Source organism: Chelmon rostratus, chromosome 3 (genome assembly GCF_017976325.1).
Source record: "Chelmon rostratus isolate fCheRos1 chromosome 3, fCheRos1.pri, whole genome shotgun sequence".
Lineage (NCBI taxonomy): Eukaryota > Metazoa > Chordata > Actinopteri > Chaetodontiformes > Chaetodontidae > Chelmon > Chelmon rostratus.
Window position 1 is genome coordinate 30,952,349 of NC_055660.1, and position 21,344 is coordinate 30,973,692.

Here is a 21,344-nt window from a genome sequence, read left to right on the forward strand (position 1 = left end):
TGGGTAGTTCTGGTGCCCTCTGGTTTGTTATCCAGGAGTCAAGGTAAAGTAAACTGGGATAGAGATTAATAAATAAACAGATCTAAACAAATCTAAACATAATACTCATTATATAGGTGTTTCACCCCATAGTGAACACAGTGCTGTGGGCTGTTCAAGGTTGAGTGCAGTGCGTCACCTTCTTTGTGTATCTAATGTGTGATTATTGTAGTTATCTCACACAAACAGACATTAACTTAAGCATTAAAAAGACAGACAGAATAACTAAATCTTCAACAGAGAGACAAAAACACACACAAAACACAGCAATGAGCTGCAATAACTACTAACTGCTAATACATAATTGATGAGTTTATCTTAATCATATCTTTAACATTAAATTTAGAGTTACTTACAGTTGAGACTCGCATTACCTGAGGGTGTCCTTGACATTACACTAACCTGTGCTAACTTTACTGTTTTTTTCAGTTTTACACATACAGTATAGATATATAAGACTACTGTCTTAAAGTGCAGATATTGTTTGTTTTCCTGACACATATAGAACCAAGATTACTGTGCATGTTAAATGTGTGAAGAGACAGTGTGCTTTATTGATTCACAGACATATACAACTAACCTTATTAGTGGAATCCTTGAAGCCACACTCTCCTTTATCGTACCACCACTTGTTTTTCATCTTGTCTAGGGTTCCTTGCTCATTCAGTTTCAATACGGCAAGGTTTACTGGCACTCTTCAATAAGAATAACATAAATAACATCAGTATCAATGTTATCTTATGTTATTAGTGGAGCAGCGGTTCTCACAGTCTGGTCTAGCAACCACGACAGGGCTAATTATTTCCAGGAACATCATCTGGCATGAATGATACAACATTAAAGTTTAGTGCCTTTACAATATATTGCCACATTAGTTTCAATTTAAAGGCCATGACAAAATGTGTGCTTAGTTCATTTTGGACCAGAGTTTTGGAGGAAATATTTAAGTTATATTGATTGTCAAATGATAAATTGCAGAGATCATTACCGCCCCCAGGAGGACTGTGTAGAGCATTTAGCATGATATAACACTGATTAATTGGACAAGGTTGTTCACAGTAAAATACTATGTTGTCAGTGCCCCTGTGTTTGGCCTCTGAGACAGAGAGTGAGAGGCGCTGCAGTGAAAAGCCTTTCTGCTTTTTCAGCAACAGTATTCTTCCAGCCCAGAGCCATAGATAAACGAGTTTGACCAAGTTGCACAAACTCTTTATCAATAGCCCTTCTCTTTTATTGTTGCTGCCATCTGGTGTGAGGTCACCTGACCCTGGACTTGCCCCTGAAGCCTGCCCTAACCTGGACCTCCACCAAACAGGGTGCAACACATTGTTGAAAGAAGCAGCATAGACTCCCAACGCTACCTTTTTGTGAAGCTTTTTCAGAACACCTAAATCTAGTGTCTATATGTAACTTCTATAGGTGTAAATTTGTCCTTATATTTCTGTGAAAGGCTACAGCTTGGCATTGTGGACATTACTGCCTTTTGTATGCACAAGTGGCGTTATATCTATGCTGCTTCTTTAGATTTTTTTTATACCTGTTAACCCTGTTTTACCTTCATGTTTGTGCGTTGAAGTGTGTGTGTGTGTGTGTGTGAGTGTGTGCGTGCACGTGTGTGTATTAACCTTGCTTTCCCCTCCTCCGCTGCCGCATTCTCCCTTGTCATACCACCACTTGTTTTTCAGTTTGTCCAGCAGCCCCTGCTCGTTCAACTTTAACACCGCCAGGTTCACCGCATTTCTACATGAACACAGTGGCTGTTAGCAGTTCAGTGGTTGTGAGTGGCAGTCCTCCTGCTGGTATGCATGTTAGCAACATTAGCTCTGAATTCTTAGCATAAACAGAATATACACAGCTGAGATGTTTCTTTTTTCTTAGCAGCAAACTCATCAGTACCAAATTATCTAACATGTTTTAGTGGCTGAGCTTGACCTGCTAAATAAGATCGTTAAGTAATATGTCTAACTTATAATCACTTGCTGTGTCTTCATAAAACCACAGAAATAGGGTTGGGCTCTCATAGCTAGTTCTTGGTTGATAAATTACAAATCTCTTAATGAATGAATCATTTCTCTCTCCTTGCTCTTTTTTTATTTGCCCAGAACACTGTATAAATCATCCATGTATTAGCTTCCTATTGTTGGCTGGCAATGACCAATATTTTTCCAGCTGAAATATCAAACATCACTAGTAACATGATATATATTACAACATAGTTGTGGAAGTTACTTGCCAAAAAAGCCTAAAAAAAACTAAGCCACTGTCTGGTTAATGTGCTCTCTGCAAGCAATTTTGGGTGAACAGCTTTTCTTCAAATAGAGTTGTATGTAGAACTGGCCATTGGCTCATTAATCTAACATCATACTCACAAAAATAGCTGAGATCTAAAATCCAGAATCCAGTAACATCACCATAAAAATGGTTCAATGGGACATCAGATTATCAGATCACATTAGGTTGTAAACAAGCCAACTGAAAGGAAACAGGTCAAGCATGTACAACAACTTGAATTTAAGAGGGGGGTCTATAAATTGTAATGGATTTTTACAACAGGAAGTTTGGGTAATCATTTTACTATTTGCCTTCAATTTCTCTTTCATATTGTTTTTTAGCTAACCTCGCCCAGGTTAGCTTTATGTACAACCTGTATGATCATGTCTCTCTTGTTTCTTGAACCATTAGACCTGTTGCTAATTATGTCGGTATGTTCCAATGTGAGCATTACTGTTAGAACCAATGGCCAAACAACAGAAAGTTGTAATAAACTAAAGTATAGTTAATTACACTCTTTTAGTTAAAGTTAATGAAGGTTTTGCTTTGCAGAAATAACTGGTTGGACTTAGGGCTAATGCTGGATTTAGGTCAAACATCACAGAAGATGATGTGTTGGGGTTAGGGTTAGCGTTAAATTAGCTTAGGGTAAGGAAAGGGCAAACAAATCGATGGAGAAGCACGCCAAACGTCTAGGTCAGGGGTCGGCAACTCGCGGCTCTTTCATCCCTCTGATGCGGCATGTGGCTCTTTCATCCCTCTGATGCGGCTCCCGAAAATAATTAATGAGCATTTAACTAAAAAGTATTTTATTTTAGTTCGTTCGTTTTGTAACAAATCGCTCGCGCTCACAGATGACAGTTTACGATCCTGCGTATACGATGCAGGTGACGACGCACAGCGCTGATGTGCAGACACTCTGCGCTGAGGTTCAGGAGCAGAAATCACATTAACCACGCTTGATTAATATTTTAATTGCCTATTATTGGGCATATATTCATATTTTTTCATTGTTCAGTGAAATAGTCCTTTTATTATTCAGGTTGACAGCTGACTGCACGCGTCAGTAAAAGACTGACGGCACGCAGAGAGTGGACGGTATTTTTACCTTGCTGCCGGTGGAGAATTTAAGTTTGGTGTTTTTTTCAAAAATGCAAGAAGGACTCCAATAGACATTGAGAATTTTACTTGAAAGTACCTTCAACCCAACGTCTTTTTGTCGGACTTCAAAATGTTATTGTTGCACGCAGAAATGTCATTTTGTTTTCTCTGCAGTCGTTCAGCTATTTCATAAATGCAGCACATTGTTTGTTTGTACATAGTATAAAGGCAAAAAAACATTATATGCAGCGTTATTTTATTTGACACGTCAAAGGGGTTTTGTGGCTCCCAGTGTTTTCTTTACTGTGGGAAACGGGTCCAAATGGCTCTTTGAGTGGTAAAGGTTGCCGACCCCTGGTCTAGGTAAAAGAGATTCAAGATTCAAGATTTTAATGGGTACTTTCACATTTAAATAAATAACTGAATTGATTGTTTTTGTATCTCTGCTTCTGTATCTGTATCAATGAAAACATCATTCCGTATGTTTAATAGACAAAGGTTTTGTAAATGTTTTGTTTTGAGACTGTGAGAGTGACAGCTGACAATTGGCTCTGTAGTGGAGCATCCTGGCCTGTGCAAATTCTCAAAAAATGATTCAGTTTGGGTTCACATAGCCACAGCTTGTTTTATGAAATCTGCATTTGGTTTGTATGCTTAAAATTCTAGAATGTTTTCAAACACTAAACTAGTACACACTACACTAGTCACTCATAACCAGGAGCTGGTTGCACAAAGTTAGCCACTGAACCCAATAATGACTTTATACTGCATAGCTTTGTCACAAAAGAAAATAGATGAGGCAAATACTTCATTTTTCGAACATCTTCTGGTCAACTCTTTTTTCTTTGGACATTTCTTGGAAAGGGTTGTATAATTTAATACTATTATGCTATTATAAGGGTAATGGCCACTCTGAGATTCAGTTTCATTTTATATTGATGGTCTTTTGTTACAGTTACATTTGTGTATGAGTGTATTGCTTTGATTGTTTTTTCAGTGAGTTTGTATGTACATTTTTATTTTTTGCTTTAGCGATTAATTTTCTTTGTACAGTTAGTTTGCATAGTAGTCCTTTACTGAGTCTGTCTTAAAGAAGTACACTGATCCTGTGGTTGTAGCAACACCAACGGGACCGAGACTATTAATTTAATGATACACACCTAAGTAGTGACAAGGAAACAGAAGAGTGTAGGTTGGTACAGTTTATATATTATATGCAGAATAGTAGGACAATAAGAACCCCTAAAAATAAGTGATGTCATTCTGTGTTTTAACATAAAACTGACCTCAGAAACTCGCATGACATCACGGAACATGCGTAACAGTATATCCATGGGCTAACGTGTTACAATAAGCCTTCTTGTGTTTGCTTAGCATTTGTTTGTTGGCTGAGCCAAATATCTTGAGTTCAACTAATTTGTCATAGGGAACTAACTTACAGTTTTCTGTTATCTCAGGCTATACCCTGTATGCTAGTGGTATCAGCAAATATGCTAAGAGGTTTTGATGAGCCTTGTGACAAAACAATGTCTTCCTTTTCCAGTCACTGCAGGGTCAGAGCCGATTGTTAAAAAGGCTACATCCCACATGTACCCCATGTCATGCTGGACTTCCATTTTGGGCCCTGCATGGACATAGGTACTTAACATGGCCAGACTCTACTACATGACCCCAGGTATGTTCCCACTGTGCATTGATACCAGAAAAAGTCTAGGAAGAGGCTGAGAGTGTGCAGTGGCCAACAATCAGGAACCTTTTCTCAGAACCTACTCCAAAAGGCACAGTGAACAGCCACTCTGAGCAGGTATTGGAAACAGAGAATGCAGAGGGTGATACAAACAGTGACCTCCTCAACATGGACAATGAGGTGGATAACTCTACAATTCCTGCCAAAAAGTCGAGACTCTCCCAGCACAACTGCCTGTTGTCCCAATTTACAACAACTTTTTTCTGCAACTTTTAAGTTTGCAGAAAGGCTGCATCCAAATTGGGCATACAATAGCTGGTCTAGGTCATAGAGCAAAACCTACACTCCATACCTATACCTGTGCTCCAACCAGCAACACCTTCAACAAAGCAACTGTTGCCAGCACTTCCCACCTATGTGAAAGAAATGAGACGTTACTGGCCTAGCTTCAAGAGTACCCTTCCCAGAAGGGGCTATTCATAGCTGGAGATTCATGGGCTGGGTGAGCTGGAACTGGTCGAACCTCCAGAAGTTGAGCCTTCAGTTGTTCACCTTCACCCTAACCACTGTTCCATCTCGGCTTTCTCTGAGGATGTGCAGATACACAGCATAGTCAGTGTACTCTCTGAGTGCTGTCACACTGCTAGGTGGTAATCCTAGAGAAGAAGACACCTTATCTTGCGCACCTTGTGAGGTGCGTTTTAGGACTGCAAATGTATGACTGACTTAGCAGTCTCAGGCAAGTGGGCCACACATTTAGACTGATGGAGTTTAAGTTATGGTTTGGTTTAGGATACTTTTAATTTAGGGTATTTGGCTAGTCTTACGTGTTGAATAATTAAGCTTCTGGCAGGCAAGCCATTGCCTCTACTGACTCACTGTGATATTCTGTCCCAGGCTCAAGGGAAGTCTACCACGCTAACACAGCCTGCATAACTCTCTGGGCCTGGCCTGTGAAAGGTGGAACTTCAATTCAAAAGTCACTGACGTCACTGAGAGTGTAAGGTGCCTGCAACAAATTCAGATTTTGTTCCTGGATTTGACCTATAGGTTCCCCACAGGTGGCCTTTCACCCACCACTACCACCACCCTCCATAGTGAAGGAAAAAAAGGCTTTATACTTATGTCCAGAATGGACTCTGCATGTGCATGTGAGCAGGACAGCAGCATACAGGAAAGGTCAGCTGTTTACATCGAGCTATTCCCCATACAGACAAGAGACTGTTTCACCAGATGCTATCCCACTGGATTGTGAAGGCCATCCCTCTGGTGTACAGGTGTAAGGCCTCACAGCACAGATAGTTTGAGGGCCGATTCCACAAGGAGCATGGCCACTTTGTGAGTCCTATTCAGGGGGATGTCAGTACAAGATATTTGTGATTTTGATATTTGTGGCACCCAGTTTACAAGCTAGATGCCTCTGGGCCATCTTGGCCCCTCAAGACAGTGCTGGAAGCCAATGCATTTGGGTCTGCATAATAACTCCTACTGTGAGAGTACTCTGGGATGCTTTTATATCTGGATTTGAGAAAGCTGATGCAATCCAGGAGTGATCTACTCTATATCCCATAGTGAATCGCCCAACAAAGTTAGAAAAATAACTTTGGGTTACTAAATGTAATAATTTCACATTACACAAACACAGCATGGTTTTTGAGAATGCTTGAATTAATTTAGGTTCCAAATAATTATTGTCTTATTTTTAGGAAAGATTCTCACTAACTTACACAAGAGCAAATCTAAGACTTAACTTGGTATGACAAAAGTGATGTATCTTTGTGCAACCAGCCCAGTGATTTCTACATTTACTGATTAAAAGCGGAGAGGAGACAATCCAGCAGGAAGAGCTTTTACATAATAGTAGTGATGTAATGATAGGAAGAAAAGGCAGTGACATTGTTGCTGATGGTGTGTGGTATTTTGTGCACTAGTAAATCAAGCAAGATTGTCAGTAGTCAACCTTGTGCTTTATGTAGTGATTAGTGGAGGCAAATGTTTTCAAGACATCTAAAACACTGTATACAGAATTATGTGATGTAGAGATATGACTAATAACCTGGCCTGGGCTCAGTTCATTTTGATTTGATTGTTGGAAACACCATATAATATCAGTAACTTAAATTTCAACTTATTTTTCATTGAATGAGTGATCATTTCTATGTTTTTGGTTTAGAATTTGAATATAATTACTTTTATATGCCAAAAGGTTATGAACACTTGAATTTTCTGTTTTCTGAACTGAACCTGCCATTGACATTATAACATCAATCATCCACTTTGGCTGCAACAGTGGCAACTAGGGAAAAAAAAACATTAAATAACAAACAGTAAGATCATGCTAGGAGCAGAGACATGGGAAAAGTGTAAGATGTTTGGAGGAATTCCGTGAATAATTCAACCAGCATTTACTTCAGAACCAAGAGTTTTCCTAACTCGATTTTGAATTTTAAAACTGAAAAATATGTCTCTGGTTCTACCATGTTAGTAAAAAAGCAGTCATACAGTATATGTACCTAAGGCTTAGACTTAAAGCTCCATTAAGCGATATTTTTTACATTAATATTGAGTTAAGTATTTTACTTACTTACTAGTGCTGCTGATCATACTGACTCAATTCCCAGCTCTGCAGCTCTTATAAACTTCCTCTAGCCTCTGTTTACAAAAGATGTGTTCACATTTTACTGCTAACTTCCCAAGGTGGTAATATCTGAGTGTAGTTTCTATTGACTTCATCCAAGAGGAGTGGCAGCTGTGAGATATATAAAAAAATGTACATGGTGAAACACATTTGTTGTTCCTGTGCTGTGTAGTGATTGCCAGGTGTGATGTTCCTTATTGTGATTGGGTGTATCTTATTACGGGTGAAAACAGGAGGAAATCAACTTTGGAGTGAATACTGAACTTCAGCTGAGTTCAGTTTTATCTTGCATATGTATACTTTAAATGATATGCAAATTAAATGCCCTGGAAATACCTGTCTATGGCAAAAGTTCTGAAGTCTGACAACAGTTGGACAAGTTGAGCATATTTTTTTTGCTCATAGTATCCCTTGCCTATATTCATAGACAGGGGTGCACAAAACTGGTATACAGGTGCACATGTGCCATAAAAATCAGAAAAACGTAATTTCCACTTGTTTAAAATGCACCTTTCCATTCCAAGCAGCTACTGATTTTGGGTCTGGGTTATAGAATGGACAATATCAGGATCACTGTGGAGCTGTTACAATTGAACAGACCGCAGTAATTCAACACTTATGGATGTCAACTGCCATAAAACTCAACAGAAGAAGAAGACAACAGCAACTGTCACTGGTAATCAGCGCACATTCTCTTGTTGACATTAAGCGGTTACTTAGGCATTCCATCCCTTACAGGAAAAAACCCCGTCAAAACTCAACCCAAGTAGAAGAAAAGATTTGTCTCTGAAAAGTGGCTTGAAACTAACAATGAGCAAATGGAAATGTGGTGCAAAATATGTTGTTTATATCCACATCTAGCAAACAAAACAAACGTATTTTATACAGGCTCAAAGAATTTCAATCATCCATTATTAGATAAACACAAAAACAATAAGGAGCACGAGAATATGACACAGGCTATTGTTAACAAACAAGCTTGTCAAACTGAAAAGTCCGGTCAGATTGGCTTGGATTTGATTGGAAGAATCGCAAAAAGTTCCTTGCAACTTCATGACTTGAGACTCCACTGTGAGAATCAGGAAAATGCTTGCCAGTGTCCTTTGAGAATGACTTGGTCCAAATAGTAAATACAAGTAATTCAATTTTTTCTTTACAAAGAGCTTTACAAAGGATGCTTCCTCATCCAAAAAGCTTCTTCAGTTCTAAATGACTGGTGGGAAGTCCCAGGCATTTATCCTTTTGCAGGATCATTCATACCTTTGAAGTATTTTGTGTGTTTTAAGTCTCATGTGATTCACTGATCAATCGGCCATCATGTGAGTCGTTATGGTCACATTAGTCATGCTGTGAATGGGTGTTAAGGGAGGGATCTCAGGGCTGCACTGCAAGTGGATGTGAAGTGGTGTCATAGACTGTCAGTTCAGTAATGGTCATTCCAGTTTGACATGAATGGCTTCTTTTGCTCTTCTTTCAAACCATATGTCTTTGTTTACCAAAAAGTGTCCACTATTATCTTAAAATGAGTGTCCCCTGCCATTAAGATGTAGGTGGACTGCTTAGTCTTGATTTGAAGTGTCACTCTCCTATCGTGTGCCATGCACTTTTGAAGTGGTTATTTTGTTTCCGCAATGTACAAGTCTGTGTATTACTTGCTGTATCGGACTGCATACACTACATTGCTCTGCTTGTGCCCGGGTCCTCTGTGGACAAGCTTCTGCCTTATTGTCCTTTCCTTTTCTTTCCGTACTGCCTTTTTGTGGTCTTGATAAAGGTTGGGGTAACCACACATTTTAAATGCTTCCCTAATGTATTTTTGCTACTTCTCCTTGTCTTCTGTCCTTGCGTGTATATGGATTTTCTGTGATTCTGAGTCTGCTGTCATCTTCAGTGTGCACTGCACAATCCAAAAATGCCAGACTGTTTCCTTTCCAACATCCTCCTAGGTGAACTTGATGTTGGACAGTGCTGTCCACTGCAATGATGAAGGCTGTGAAGGCTTCCTGTGTTAAAATTTTGACCCAGGTGTCATCCACAAACCTAAACCAATGGCTGGGGCCCTACTTTCTACTTATTAGAAAGCAGGGCCATTTAGAGATTGGCCACTATTGGAGAAACCGGACCACATATGTGGTCTGGGATGAGGTTGGTTCTGTTGGAGAGAGTGCTTTCCTGTAGTAGCCGTTTCCTTACAGTCTTTACTGCTTCCAGGGTGGGAACGCATGTGAAGAATAGAAGTAAGGTACCATGGTCTCATCTGAGTCCAGTTTTACATTTCCCACCTTGGCAAAATCCTGACAGTTTTTGACATGTTGAGGAGTGTTGCCGACCAGAGGAGCTAGGATGGTGGATAGATGTTTGCCAATGTTGTAACTGAGTTGATGATACTGATGATGTGTCTGAGCGGGCCCTGGGGTACAGGTAGTAATATAGTGGTCAGTCAATGGCTTTATCTGTGATTGTAAACATCTATAATCCACTCCTCCTATTTTTTATACTCTTTGTATTTTTATACTCTTTGCCATAGTTATATTATATTATTGCTAAGCTAAACAATTAATTGATTTTGAATTAATTGAAATTCATTCTACACAGGATACCTTATTTTTAATTTTTTAAAAATTATTTTTATTGTTACCTATTTGCACAATTACATTGTTCTTATTTGCACCTTCCAATACCTTGTGTGTTCTAAAGAGCTTGTGTGAGATTAATAAAGTCTTATCTATCTATCTATCTATCTATCTATCTATCTATCTATCTTATCTTATCTTATCCTTTTCCAGTTGTTGTGCACAGTTGACCTTCCTCTTATAGCTACTGGTAGGATCTAACTTCAGTGTCTCATAGGTGGCTGCAAGGCGGCTTAGAACATAAAAAACTGAGTTTGTACTCAATTTGGTGTTCAAATATCGCTATGCAGAGGACATGCATGCCTATCCCGGCGGGAGAAGAGGTAAATGTCTGAACAAGACACAAGACACCTCTCCTCTGCTCTGCTTTCCCCGCCCCATCTTCTCGCTCTGCCAATAGGAGGAGAACCAGGAAGAGGAAGTTTAGATAAGGTGGGGGTGTGGCCAGCTAGAGTCTCTCTTTGGGACCATGCAGCCTGTTCAGGTGAGTCTGCGTTGTAAGATACAGAGTTGGCTTGTTTTTTGATCTTTTTGGTTGTTTTCCTGCTTTGTTTGCTTCTCGAAGGAAATGTTAGGGTTTGTTTTCCTGCTTTGTTTGCTTTTTGAAGGAAATGTTAGGGTTTGTTGCTTCTTGAAGGAAATGTTAGAAGAGGCTGTTAAATCTAGTCTGTGGTTTAGGCCTCCACCTTCAGCACCCTCTAAATTTTCTACCCCCTACCCGAACAAGGGTCTGTATCCAATCCCTACTTTCATCTTTTGACTCAACTCTTTATTTTCTACCCCCTACCCGAACCAGGCTTTGTATTCCCACCCCGCTTTTATTGGTGCAGTTGGTGAGAGGCAGGGGTAGATGATGGTAGTGTGGCAATCTGCAGCTACATGTGGCATCTAGGCCTGTGGTAGCATTGTAGCAGCTAACAATAGCTAAAGCGGTGGTAGTATGATACTATCTTAGCAGTTAGTTAGCAGTTAACATTAACAGTATAGGTGAATCTAGCTTTATTGTCTTCTTCTGTTCCTCCTAGCAGGTAGCGGTTAGCATTAGCAATAGTTAAATGGTAGCATCAGTACTGGCCATTACCTGGAGCATCTCTGGGTCAGTTGAACGTGGCTGTGCTGTTTGGATTGTGTAGGAGCAGTGTGAACTGGCACTAGGGGGGGTGACTCAGGGACGCCGGAGTTCACCACCTAGCCTCCTGGAGGTGTAGTGGGACTAAGTAGGCGAAACACTGTTGAAGGGAGGTTTCCACCTGATGACCCCCAGAGACATGCTAGGAATCACTGCACTTTGGCATGTATAGAGGCAGATTAGAGCTCCAAGGTTCTTCACTGAGAATGAATCCTCTTTTTGAGCACAAGTATCTTGTGTTTAAATTAACTGAAAATGTCTACTACGTTTGTTATGCATGCTACAGGTTATTATTTTTTGTTGTCTTATGCTGTGGCTCAAATTATTATGAGATGGAATGGGCTAGGAAAATGGAACTCAGCCAAATAACTGAAAATGATGTGGAAGTCCTTTATAAGAAAAGTGAGCCCCATTGGCCTCATGGTGGCGCTGTAATTAAGGCCCAAAAATTCAATTTTGGATGGCCACACCCATCACACCTTTATATTAGATTGGCCTGAAATTGGGCACACAAGTCCAGCTTAAAAAGCCACTTAGGGCATAAAAGGATTTTTTACCATTTTGATTTTTTCAATAACGGCAATATGAATAAAACATGTTGTTGATTTCGACAGTACTTAAAGCATTGTGGGACTCACATCTTTACACACATCTTTTATGAACTAGCAAGATCTGCCAAAACCATGGCCAGAATTAACAAAAAAAAGTTGCAAGGGGTGAAGCTTGGCAGGAAAATGGACAAAACTATTCGCCATATCATCATAAGTCTTGGTACATATTGTCAGGCCCTGAATTCGGAATAGGCCAGCCTAAGCATTTTGAGCTTGACCTACAGGGGTTGTAACATACACCAAAAATGTATACCGCAAAATCAAATACACAGAAATTCACCAATTTTAGTGAGCATGATCTGGGGGCAAGTATTAAACAAAATCTGAAGTGTCTGTGGAGATTCTCATTCATCCAGGTCATGGTACTTCTAAGGTTTTTCCAAAGGGCAACTGGACTTGTTTGTAGTTCTAGAATACGTTTCGCCTCTCATCCAAAAGGCTTTGTCAGTTCTAACTGACTGGTGGGAAGTCTCAGGTATTCATCCTCTTGCAGAGTCATGGACACGTCTGCCTATCATGTGAGTCGTTAAGGCCACATGGGCAAGGGTGTTAATGGGTCAATAGGCTAACAATGGATGGGTCCTGGTGTGAAGGCGAGGGTTTTTTTTTCCACCCGACCATCATGTGTGTCATCAAAGTCACTCCTTTTTAACCATCTGTCTTCCCTGGCCAAAATATGTACATTACTGTCTTCAAAGGAGTGTCCCTTGTCCTTTAGATGTAGATGAACTGGTGAGGCTTGACCCGAGGTGTTGGCTCTTCTCTGTTGTGCCATGCTTTTGTGGAGCAGTTTTGTTTGTTGTTTGTTTGTGCAATGTATAAGTCAGTGCACTCCTCACTGCACTGCACTGCATACACCACGTTGCTCTGTTTGTGTCTGGGTGTTTTGTCCTCGGCATGGACCAGCTTCTGCCTTGGGGTGTTATTGGGCTTGAAATGCAGAGGAATGTGGTGTTTGTTGAAAATCCTCCTGATTTTTCTGATACTCCCGCAATGTATGGTATAACAATATTGTTCCGTTTATGGTCCTTTTCTACTCTTTCAGTTCTGTTTCTTTTTGCGATCTTGATGAAGGCCCAGTTGGGTAACCCACATGTTTTAAGTGCTTGCCTGAAGTGTTCTTCTTCCTTCTCCTTGCCTTCTGTCCTCGTGGGCACATTCTGAGCCTGATGGTGTAGGGTTCTGTTAACCCCCAGCTTCTGTTCCAGTGGATGGTGAGAATCAAAAAGCAAGTATTGATCTGTGTGTGTCGGATGCTGTATACTTCAATGTTAAGGCTTCTGTCATCCTCAATGTGTACTGCGCAATCCAGAAAGGCCTGTTTCCTTTAGCATCCTCCCGAGTGAACTTAATATTGCTGTCTACTGCATTGATGTGATCTGTGAAAGCTTCCACTTCCTGTGTTCTAATTTTTACGGAGCCCCTGAAGTGTCATGAAGAAAAAAAAAAAACTATATTGTGCGCACGACATACTAAAATGTGCGCACGAAATACTAAATTGTGCGCACGAGATACTAAAACTTGCGCACGTTTAAGCTAAATCGTGCGCATGAGATACTAAAACGTGCGCTTGATTTAATGCACTCGTTCATTTAAACAGACAGGTAGTAACAACAATAGACAGCCGGGCTCCGTTCACGACTGAATCTGATTTTAATATTTACCATATTTTCCGCACTATAAGGCGCACCTAAAAGCCTTTAATTTTCTCAAAAACTGACAGTGCGCCTTATAATCCGATGCGCCTTTTATATGGATCAATATTGGTTAATTATGGCTATCATAGTCAGGGGGCGTGGCCGAAGTAACAGCGGTATTCCACTCTCTGCGTGCCGTCATCCTTTGAAAAAATATGGATATATGCTAAATGCAATGCAATCAAAACTAAGACAAAAACATGGTAACATATGGTAATGACTAGTAACATTGACAGACTATCCACTGAAGTAAAGATATTTAGTCCAAAACATGATAATAATCCACAGAAAGATGTTTTCTCATTTCAAATTAGCAGGCAATATGCTTGTCTTCTGCCTGTCTTCTGTGTATTCCCTGTTACAACTTCCAGCAACATATAATTAGTAAGATGGCAATGCAGAGTGGCAGCTCGTTATAGCAGCTCTGGTCGTTTTTCTTTCCACAACCTGGTTCATCTGTTGCCTACATACCTCTGGCAAATAAACACCTGCCAACCATTAGGCATGTAAGGAGATGGCCAGAGGAGTCCAGTATGGACCTGAGAGACTGCTTTGACACCACTGACTGGGAAGTGCTATGCAGTCCTTACAGGTAGGACATCAAAAGTTTGACAACCTGCATCATAGACTACATTAACTTCTGTGTGGACAACACTGTGCTGACCAGGAAGGTGCAGCATTTCCCAAACAACAAACCCTGGGTGTCCCCTGTGGGAAAGCCCTACTGAATGAGAAGAAGATGTTTTTTAGATCTGGGGACAAAACTGAGCTGGGTGTAGAGGGAGCTGAAAAGGGAGACCACATACCCGTCCGCCAACCTCACTCAACAACCCTAACCCCCCTGCCCCATAAAGACCATGGAGAGTATCATAATCACTCACGTCCTTCACCTGGTGAGCAGCAAGCTTGACTCCCTACTGTTGCATACCGACCAGGAAGATGAGGTCATCTTCCTACTGCAGATCTTTTTCCCACCTGGAGAACACTTGGAGCACAGCGAGGGCTTTTTTTTTGATTGTGTTGATGTTGTCTCCCATTACAACATCACAAACGTACTGTTTTGCACTAATGTTACATGTTTTATTGATCCCGAATCCTTTACGTATTGTGTAATATTACATATATCCATTCCAGTGTCTGTTGAAGTCCAACAAAAGCACACCTCATTCTACTTAATGTGGTACTCATTGGGTCAAGGAACAAGGAAAAGTACGAAAACCACTGCTGTGATCATCACTATCCTCTGGCAACAGGACCAGCTGGATGGCAAAAACAGAGCCAGTAGTACTTCAGAAGTAATTGGAATCAAAAATCAACTGCGGACCATGCCAAAGTAATTGAATTATTTAGTGAGGATAAGAAGGGTTCAATTCTGTCTTTACTGTCAGAGGGATACAGTGAACGTCAGTTTGCTTCCATCCTTAAAACAACAAAGCTACAGACTGGCAGAAGGCGAAAATGACTCTCCTTTGAGCGGGATGACCATTAACTATCAAATGTCACTCAGCATTTGAATGAGGTCATTATATGACCAACAGAAAGCATGGCAAACGGTTCAAAATAGGCTCCTACAGTCAGGGCTAAAGTTGTGTAAAAAAAAGCCCTACATCAATAAAAAGCAATGAAGAGCAAGGCTGAGGACTGAAGTAAGGTCATCTTCTCTGATGAGTGAATTTTCAGCTTTGCCCAACACCTGGTCGTCTAATGGTGAGACGGAGAACTGGAGAGGCCTACAAGCCACAGTGTCTCGCACCCACTGTGAAATTTGGTGAGGGATCGCTGACGATCTGGGGGTGCTTCAGCAAAGCCAGAATTGGGCAGATTCTTCTTAGCGAACGAATCAAGCAACGTACAAGGTTATCCTGGAAGAAAACTTGTTTTCTTCTGCTCTGGCAATGTTCCCCAACTCTGAGGACTGGTTCTATCAGGACAATGGTCCTTGCCACACAGCTAGGTCAATCAAGGTGTGGCTGAAGGATCACTAGATCAAGACCCTGTTATGGCCAGTCCAAACAGACCTGAACCCCATTGAAAATCTCTGGATTGTGATCAAGAGGAAGATGGAAAGCTGAGCACATTGTGGTCTCACAGCTGCAGACATCACACCCCCAGGCCTTCTTCCTCATCTCTGGAGATTTCAATCATGCTTCCCTGTCTTCAACTCTCCCCACCTTCACCCAGTATGTCAAATGCCACATCAGAGACAATAAAACACTGGACTTACTGTATGCAAACACCAAGGATGCTTACAGCTCTTCACCCCTCCCCCCACTGGGCCAATCTGATCACAACCTGGTTCATCTGCTACCTACTTAAAAACATGGTCAGAGGAGTCCTGTATGACACAGAGGGACTGTTCTGACACCACCGACTGAGAAGTGTGCAGTCCTCACATGGAGGACACTGACAGTTTAACAACATGCATCACGGACGACATTAACTTCTGTGTGGACAACACTGTACTGACCAGGAAGTGAAAGAAATGAAAGAAATGAGCTGAACCTGTTTTTTAACAGGTGTGATTCTACCCCCGTTCCCTCCCCCAACTACCAGAGCCTAGACCAGACAGCGTTACCTCTCTGCAACCCCTCCCTGCCCCCCAGTGCATCCCTGACACCAGCAGCTCCATCCTCACATCACTTTACCCCCCTCCAATCCACTTCACAGACCACTGACCCAGCTCCCCTCCTCAACAGGAGCAACCCCCCTGTCCCCCACCTGGCCTCTACATAACAGCAGATCAGGTGAGGAAGGAGCTTAGGAGGAAGAACGAAAGGCTACTGGCCCTGATGGCATCAGCTCCAGACTGCTCAGGGAATGTGCAGATCAGCTCTGTGTGGTTGTTCAGCACATATTCAACATGAGCCCCAGCCTGTAGAGAGTTCCTGTCCTGTGGAAAACTTTCTGTGTGGTCCCACCTGATAAAGACACTAGAGAGGATTATACTTAACCATCTTCGTCACCCGGTGAGCAGCAAGCTGGACCCCCTAAAGTTTGCAGGAATTGGTGTGGAAGATGCTATCATCTACCTGCTCCATTGCTTTCTTTCCCACCTGGAGAGCATTCAACACAATCCAGCCACTGCTGAGTGGGAAGCAGGAAGGAGCCAGAATAGACTGGCTCACCTGGCTGCATGAACCATTGACTACCTCACCAACAGACAGCAGTATGTGAGGCTTTGCGACTGTGTGTCAGATGTGGCAGTTACCACTACTCCACAGGGTACTGTGCTCTCTCCTTTCCTTTTCACCCTCGGACTTCTACACATATAGGTGAGAGGAGGATGTTAGCTGACATCTATCATTGACACAACCTCCCACCCCCTGCACGATACAGTGGGGGCCCTCAGCAGCTCCTTTAGTGACAGACTGCTACATCCATTCTGCAAGAACGATTGCTACAGGAGGTCCTTCATTCCAACAGCTGTCTGAGTGTCAACTCCAGCGTTGCTTAATGTAGCACTGGTTTCCATATTCAGACTGTTTTTTGCACTGATGTATGATTTATCATACATGTATTACCTTGCAATATTGGTTTTATATTTTTTTCACTCTCATTGAGCACTCTACCTATCAGTACAGACTGGTATTCAACTGTGACATACATGTATTTATTACTGTGCAATAGCATAAATGCTGTAGTTTATCCACCATGTGCAATTCGTGTAAAATCTGTTTTTTGGAAGTATATTCCCATGGCAATTTGTTTCTGTTTTGTATTTTAAATTTCTCTATTTCTGCTGCTATTTTTTTTCCAACTGTAATTACCTGCTGTCTATAATACCTGAAATACCCCGGCTTTGGAACTAATTTTTACAGATACAGGTAATATCTCTATCTCCAGTTTACTATGTGGAGTAAGTAGTAAGTATCAAATGGCATCTCACTTGATCAATCACAATCTGCCATATAGAGCCTTGCAACCAGATAAGATAAGATAAGATAAGATTAAAAAAACTGGGGAAATTTGGGCATTACAGCAGCATGTAGTAGCAGTTGGAAGAAAAATAGCAACAGAGTTAGAGAAATTTCAAAAAACGAAATAAAAATAAAAGTAGACTACTTTTGTACATATTATACAAGCAAAATGAAATTTTGACTGTGTATAAAAAAATGTAGAAAAAGTATATAAAAATATGCATTGTCCCAACAACTATGAGAAAAAATGTATGCTGCCTTCAGATTAATAACAATAATACAAAGTGTTAATACTATTGCACGGAAGAATAAAATATGCAAAACAGTAAAAATGTGTAATTTGCACAAAATGTAAAGGAAATGTGTAATGTTGAGGATATGAGCATATGTTGGCATAAATGACAAGAAAAACACAACAGTTTTTTTGGCAAACAATATAAATACAGTCTTATGTTATGTGCTGCAGTAGGTGAAAAATCTGCCAGCTCTCCTGACCAGTTTATTGAGTCTCTTTCTGTCCCTCTCAGAGCTTCCACAGCCCCAGCAGACCAATGCGTAAAAGACTGCAGATGTAACCACCGAGTCATAGAAAGTCCTCAGTAATGCCCTACATACTCCAAAGGACCTCAGTTTTCTCAGAAGACGCCTTACATACTGTGGTCTGTTGGTGAGGTAGTCGATGGTCCATGCAGCCAGGTGACAGTCTACTCCGGCTCCTTCCAGCTTCCCCCTCAGCAGTGATGGCTGGATCATGTTGGACTGGAGAGGTCAAGATACACAATCCTCACTGTGTTCCCAGTACTCTCCAGGTGGGAAAGAGAACGATGGAGCAGGTAGATGATAGTGTCTTCCACACCAATGCCTGGTTGATATGCGAATTGTAGGGGGTCCAGCTCGCTGCTCACCAGGTCACGAAGATGGTTAAGTATAATCATCTCCAGTGTCTTCATCAGGTGGGAAGTTAAGGCTACAGGCCTAAAGTGATTGGGCTCCCTGGGATGCACAGTATTTGGCAGTGGAACCACACAGGACGTTTTCCAAAGAGCAGGAACTCTCTCCAGGCTGAGGATCATATTGAAGATGTGCTGAACAACTCCACAGATCTGATCTGCACAATCCTTGAGCAGTCTGGAGCTGATGCCATCAGGGGAGGGGTGAAGAGCTGTCAGCGTCCTTTGTGTTTGCATACAGTTGACATTTGACATACTGGGTGAAGTTGGGGAGAGTTGAAGACAGGGAAGCATGGTTGACATCTCCAGAGATGAGGAGGAATGGCTGGGGGTGCGATGTCTGCAGCTGTGAAACCACAGTGTGTAGGAGCTTGCATGCTGCTGCCTACTTTCCGCTGGGAGTACACCGGTGTTGCACAGCGCTAACAGCTGGTCCCGAGTGTAAACAATGGAGCCATGGCTGAATGGATCACCCAATGTCATTTTTAAAAGTCCACAAAAGAGTAAAAGCAAATCACTATTCTCACCAGTTGTACATCTGTAGGAACGCACGATCGGTGGAGACTAGTCACAGAAAAAAGATGAGACACACACAAGGAAACAGTTACACAGAGAAAAATGGTCAAAGCTGCTGTAACTGGCTGCCACTCGAGCGGCACCATCTTGACGAATTAAGTAACAGTTTGAGTTCAACAGAATGGCCTCCTTTTCTTCTGAAGAAGTCAATCGCAACCTATTTAGAAGATGACTGTCGCTTCAAACAGCCAACGAAATTCTGAACATGCCGATATGTCCCTTCAGTGGGTAATTTACAGTACCAGTCACCTCAACGATTTCAGTGCTAATGGGGATATTAAACACAATTTGAAGTATAAATATAGTAAATGGCCTCAGTATGAATATATATAGACAAAATATGGGTACAGATACCTTAAATTTGAATGTAGATCTACATAATTTAGATATCACTTCATTTTAATAATAATAATAATAATATATATTGATGATGATTTACAGATTTGTTGGCATTCCATTGTCTCGAATGGCTTGAAAAATAGTGCATAAGGTATATAAATTAAATTAGTTAAGTAGTGATTTCCAGAGGACACTTGCTTGGGTCAAACTCTCTATATAAATATTCATTCATTGTTATTTTATTACTGGAAAGTTTATTCTCCATATACCATATTTACCAGACTATAGAGCGCATCGGAATATAAGCCGCACCAACTAAATTTTAAAAGAAAAAAATTATTTTTACATATATTAGCCGCACCAGACTGTAAGCTGCAGATATATACGTTGTGAAATGAGATCTTTACACAGAAAGATTTTGTAAATGCTTATTTACATACCTTAGTTGTTTTCAAATGGTGCTGATCGAACCAAACAGAAAAGTCCTTAATGTTTTTATTCATTCTCCTCCTGTGCAGTGAAACCACTGAGGTTGTCTTCTTCAGTGTCGGAGTTGAAGAACCTCAGAACATCTCCGTCACACACCTTTTCAGTCTCTCTGTCAGTGTTGCTCAACGTCACTTTCATCTCGAGGCAAAGTTACCGCTGAAGTTGTGCTGTTCTCTTCACGCAGCAGACCAGCCTTTCAAAACATGTTGGTGATCGTGGATTCTTTCACACTGCTCCACGCTGTTAGGATCCACTGTCCAAGACAAGTAATGCTTTTTTCCGGTGAAAAAATCCTCCCGGGTGCTTACCATAGCACTCTGTCTCGTGCATGCGCAGGTCGATAAGTAATACCAACAAAGTTACCTGTGAGTGACCCCTTGACGACCCCAGAAAGGCTATAACTTCCGGCGTTGTCAGAGGATCTGTTCCTGCAGAATCTGGTAGCAACTTTGGTTTTACCTGTTTTGTTTAGTAGCTTTGCAATAACGACCTGTTGGTGACGGCTGTGTTTTCGTTCCCTCTCCCAGCATAGGTGTGTTTGTTCTGTCTTGTTTTGGTTAGCAGCAGTGCTTTTGCTCGAGCTAATCAATTTGTTTTTGTCAGGACTCGGTTGTACCTTGTACTTTTGCAGCGTCTCTTCTTGATTTGGAGTTAGCAATTGCGACTCGATCATACCCATGCTGTTTTTATAGCTGCAGCTTTCCTCATTTGAGCTCATTTTTGTTTTGTACAGTTAGCAGCAGTGCTTTGCATGTGCTAATCTGGTTATTTTTGGAAGGCACATGTTTTTTGTTGTACTTTCATTGAGCTACTTTTATTGTAACCTCTTTTGGTTCTCTTTGCAACTTTGTTGGGAAGTCAGGTTTTTTGCTCAAACCATTTCCAGCATACATTGTTTTTTTTTTTTGTTTTTTTTAAGTATGGTTCAGACACTGTCTCTCATGACACTGTCTCCCATCTCTCAGAAGCGGGCTCTCATTCCTTGGCCCATAGTTCAGGTGGTTGCTCAGAGGGTAGCTCCATGGGGACCATCATTCGTACGGCCTTGGCTCGCCTGCAGCTAAATGCACCACAAGCAGTTTAGCCCCTGCCACATTCACTGTGCCTCCTTCAGAGGAGTACCTGAAGGAGTTGCATGCATGTTGGAGAGGTTCTAAGGCTCTTTCTCATGCAACTGGCAGCCATGCAGGATGCAGCCAAGTTTGGCTGTTGAGCTGATGGTGGCCGCACTCATAGTCTCTCCTGATGAGGCCCTGAGGCTGAATGC

At 41.4% G+C, this 21,344-nt stretch overlaps 1 protein-coding gene across 5 annotated transcripts in view; it reads right to left on the reverse strand.

The window, feature by feature from the left end:
• The window catches only part of LOC121627755 (glutamate receptor 2-like), a 155,290-nt gene that overhangs the window by 15,904 nt on the left and 118,042 nt on the right, over nucleotides 1-21,344 (reverse strand). For 3 of the 5 annotated variants that reach the window (XM_041966798.1, XM_041966797.1, XM_041966800.1), the window contains one exon: nucleotides 1,665-1,779. In XM_041966798.1, coding sequence (XP_041822732.1) covers nucleotides 1,665-1,779 — 115 coding nt within the window. Of the gene's footprint in view, nucleotides 1-619; nucleotides 735-1,664; nucleotides 1,780-21,344 lie in introns of all 5 variants that reach the window. The other 2 variants (XM_041966799.1, XM_041966801.1) reach the window with 1 other exon arrangement.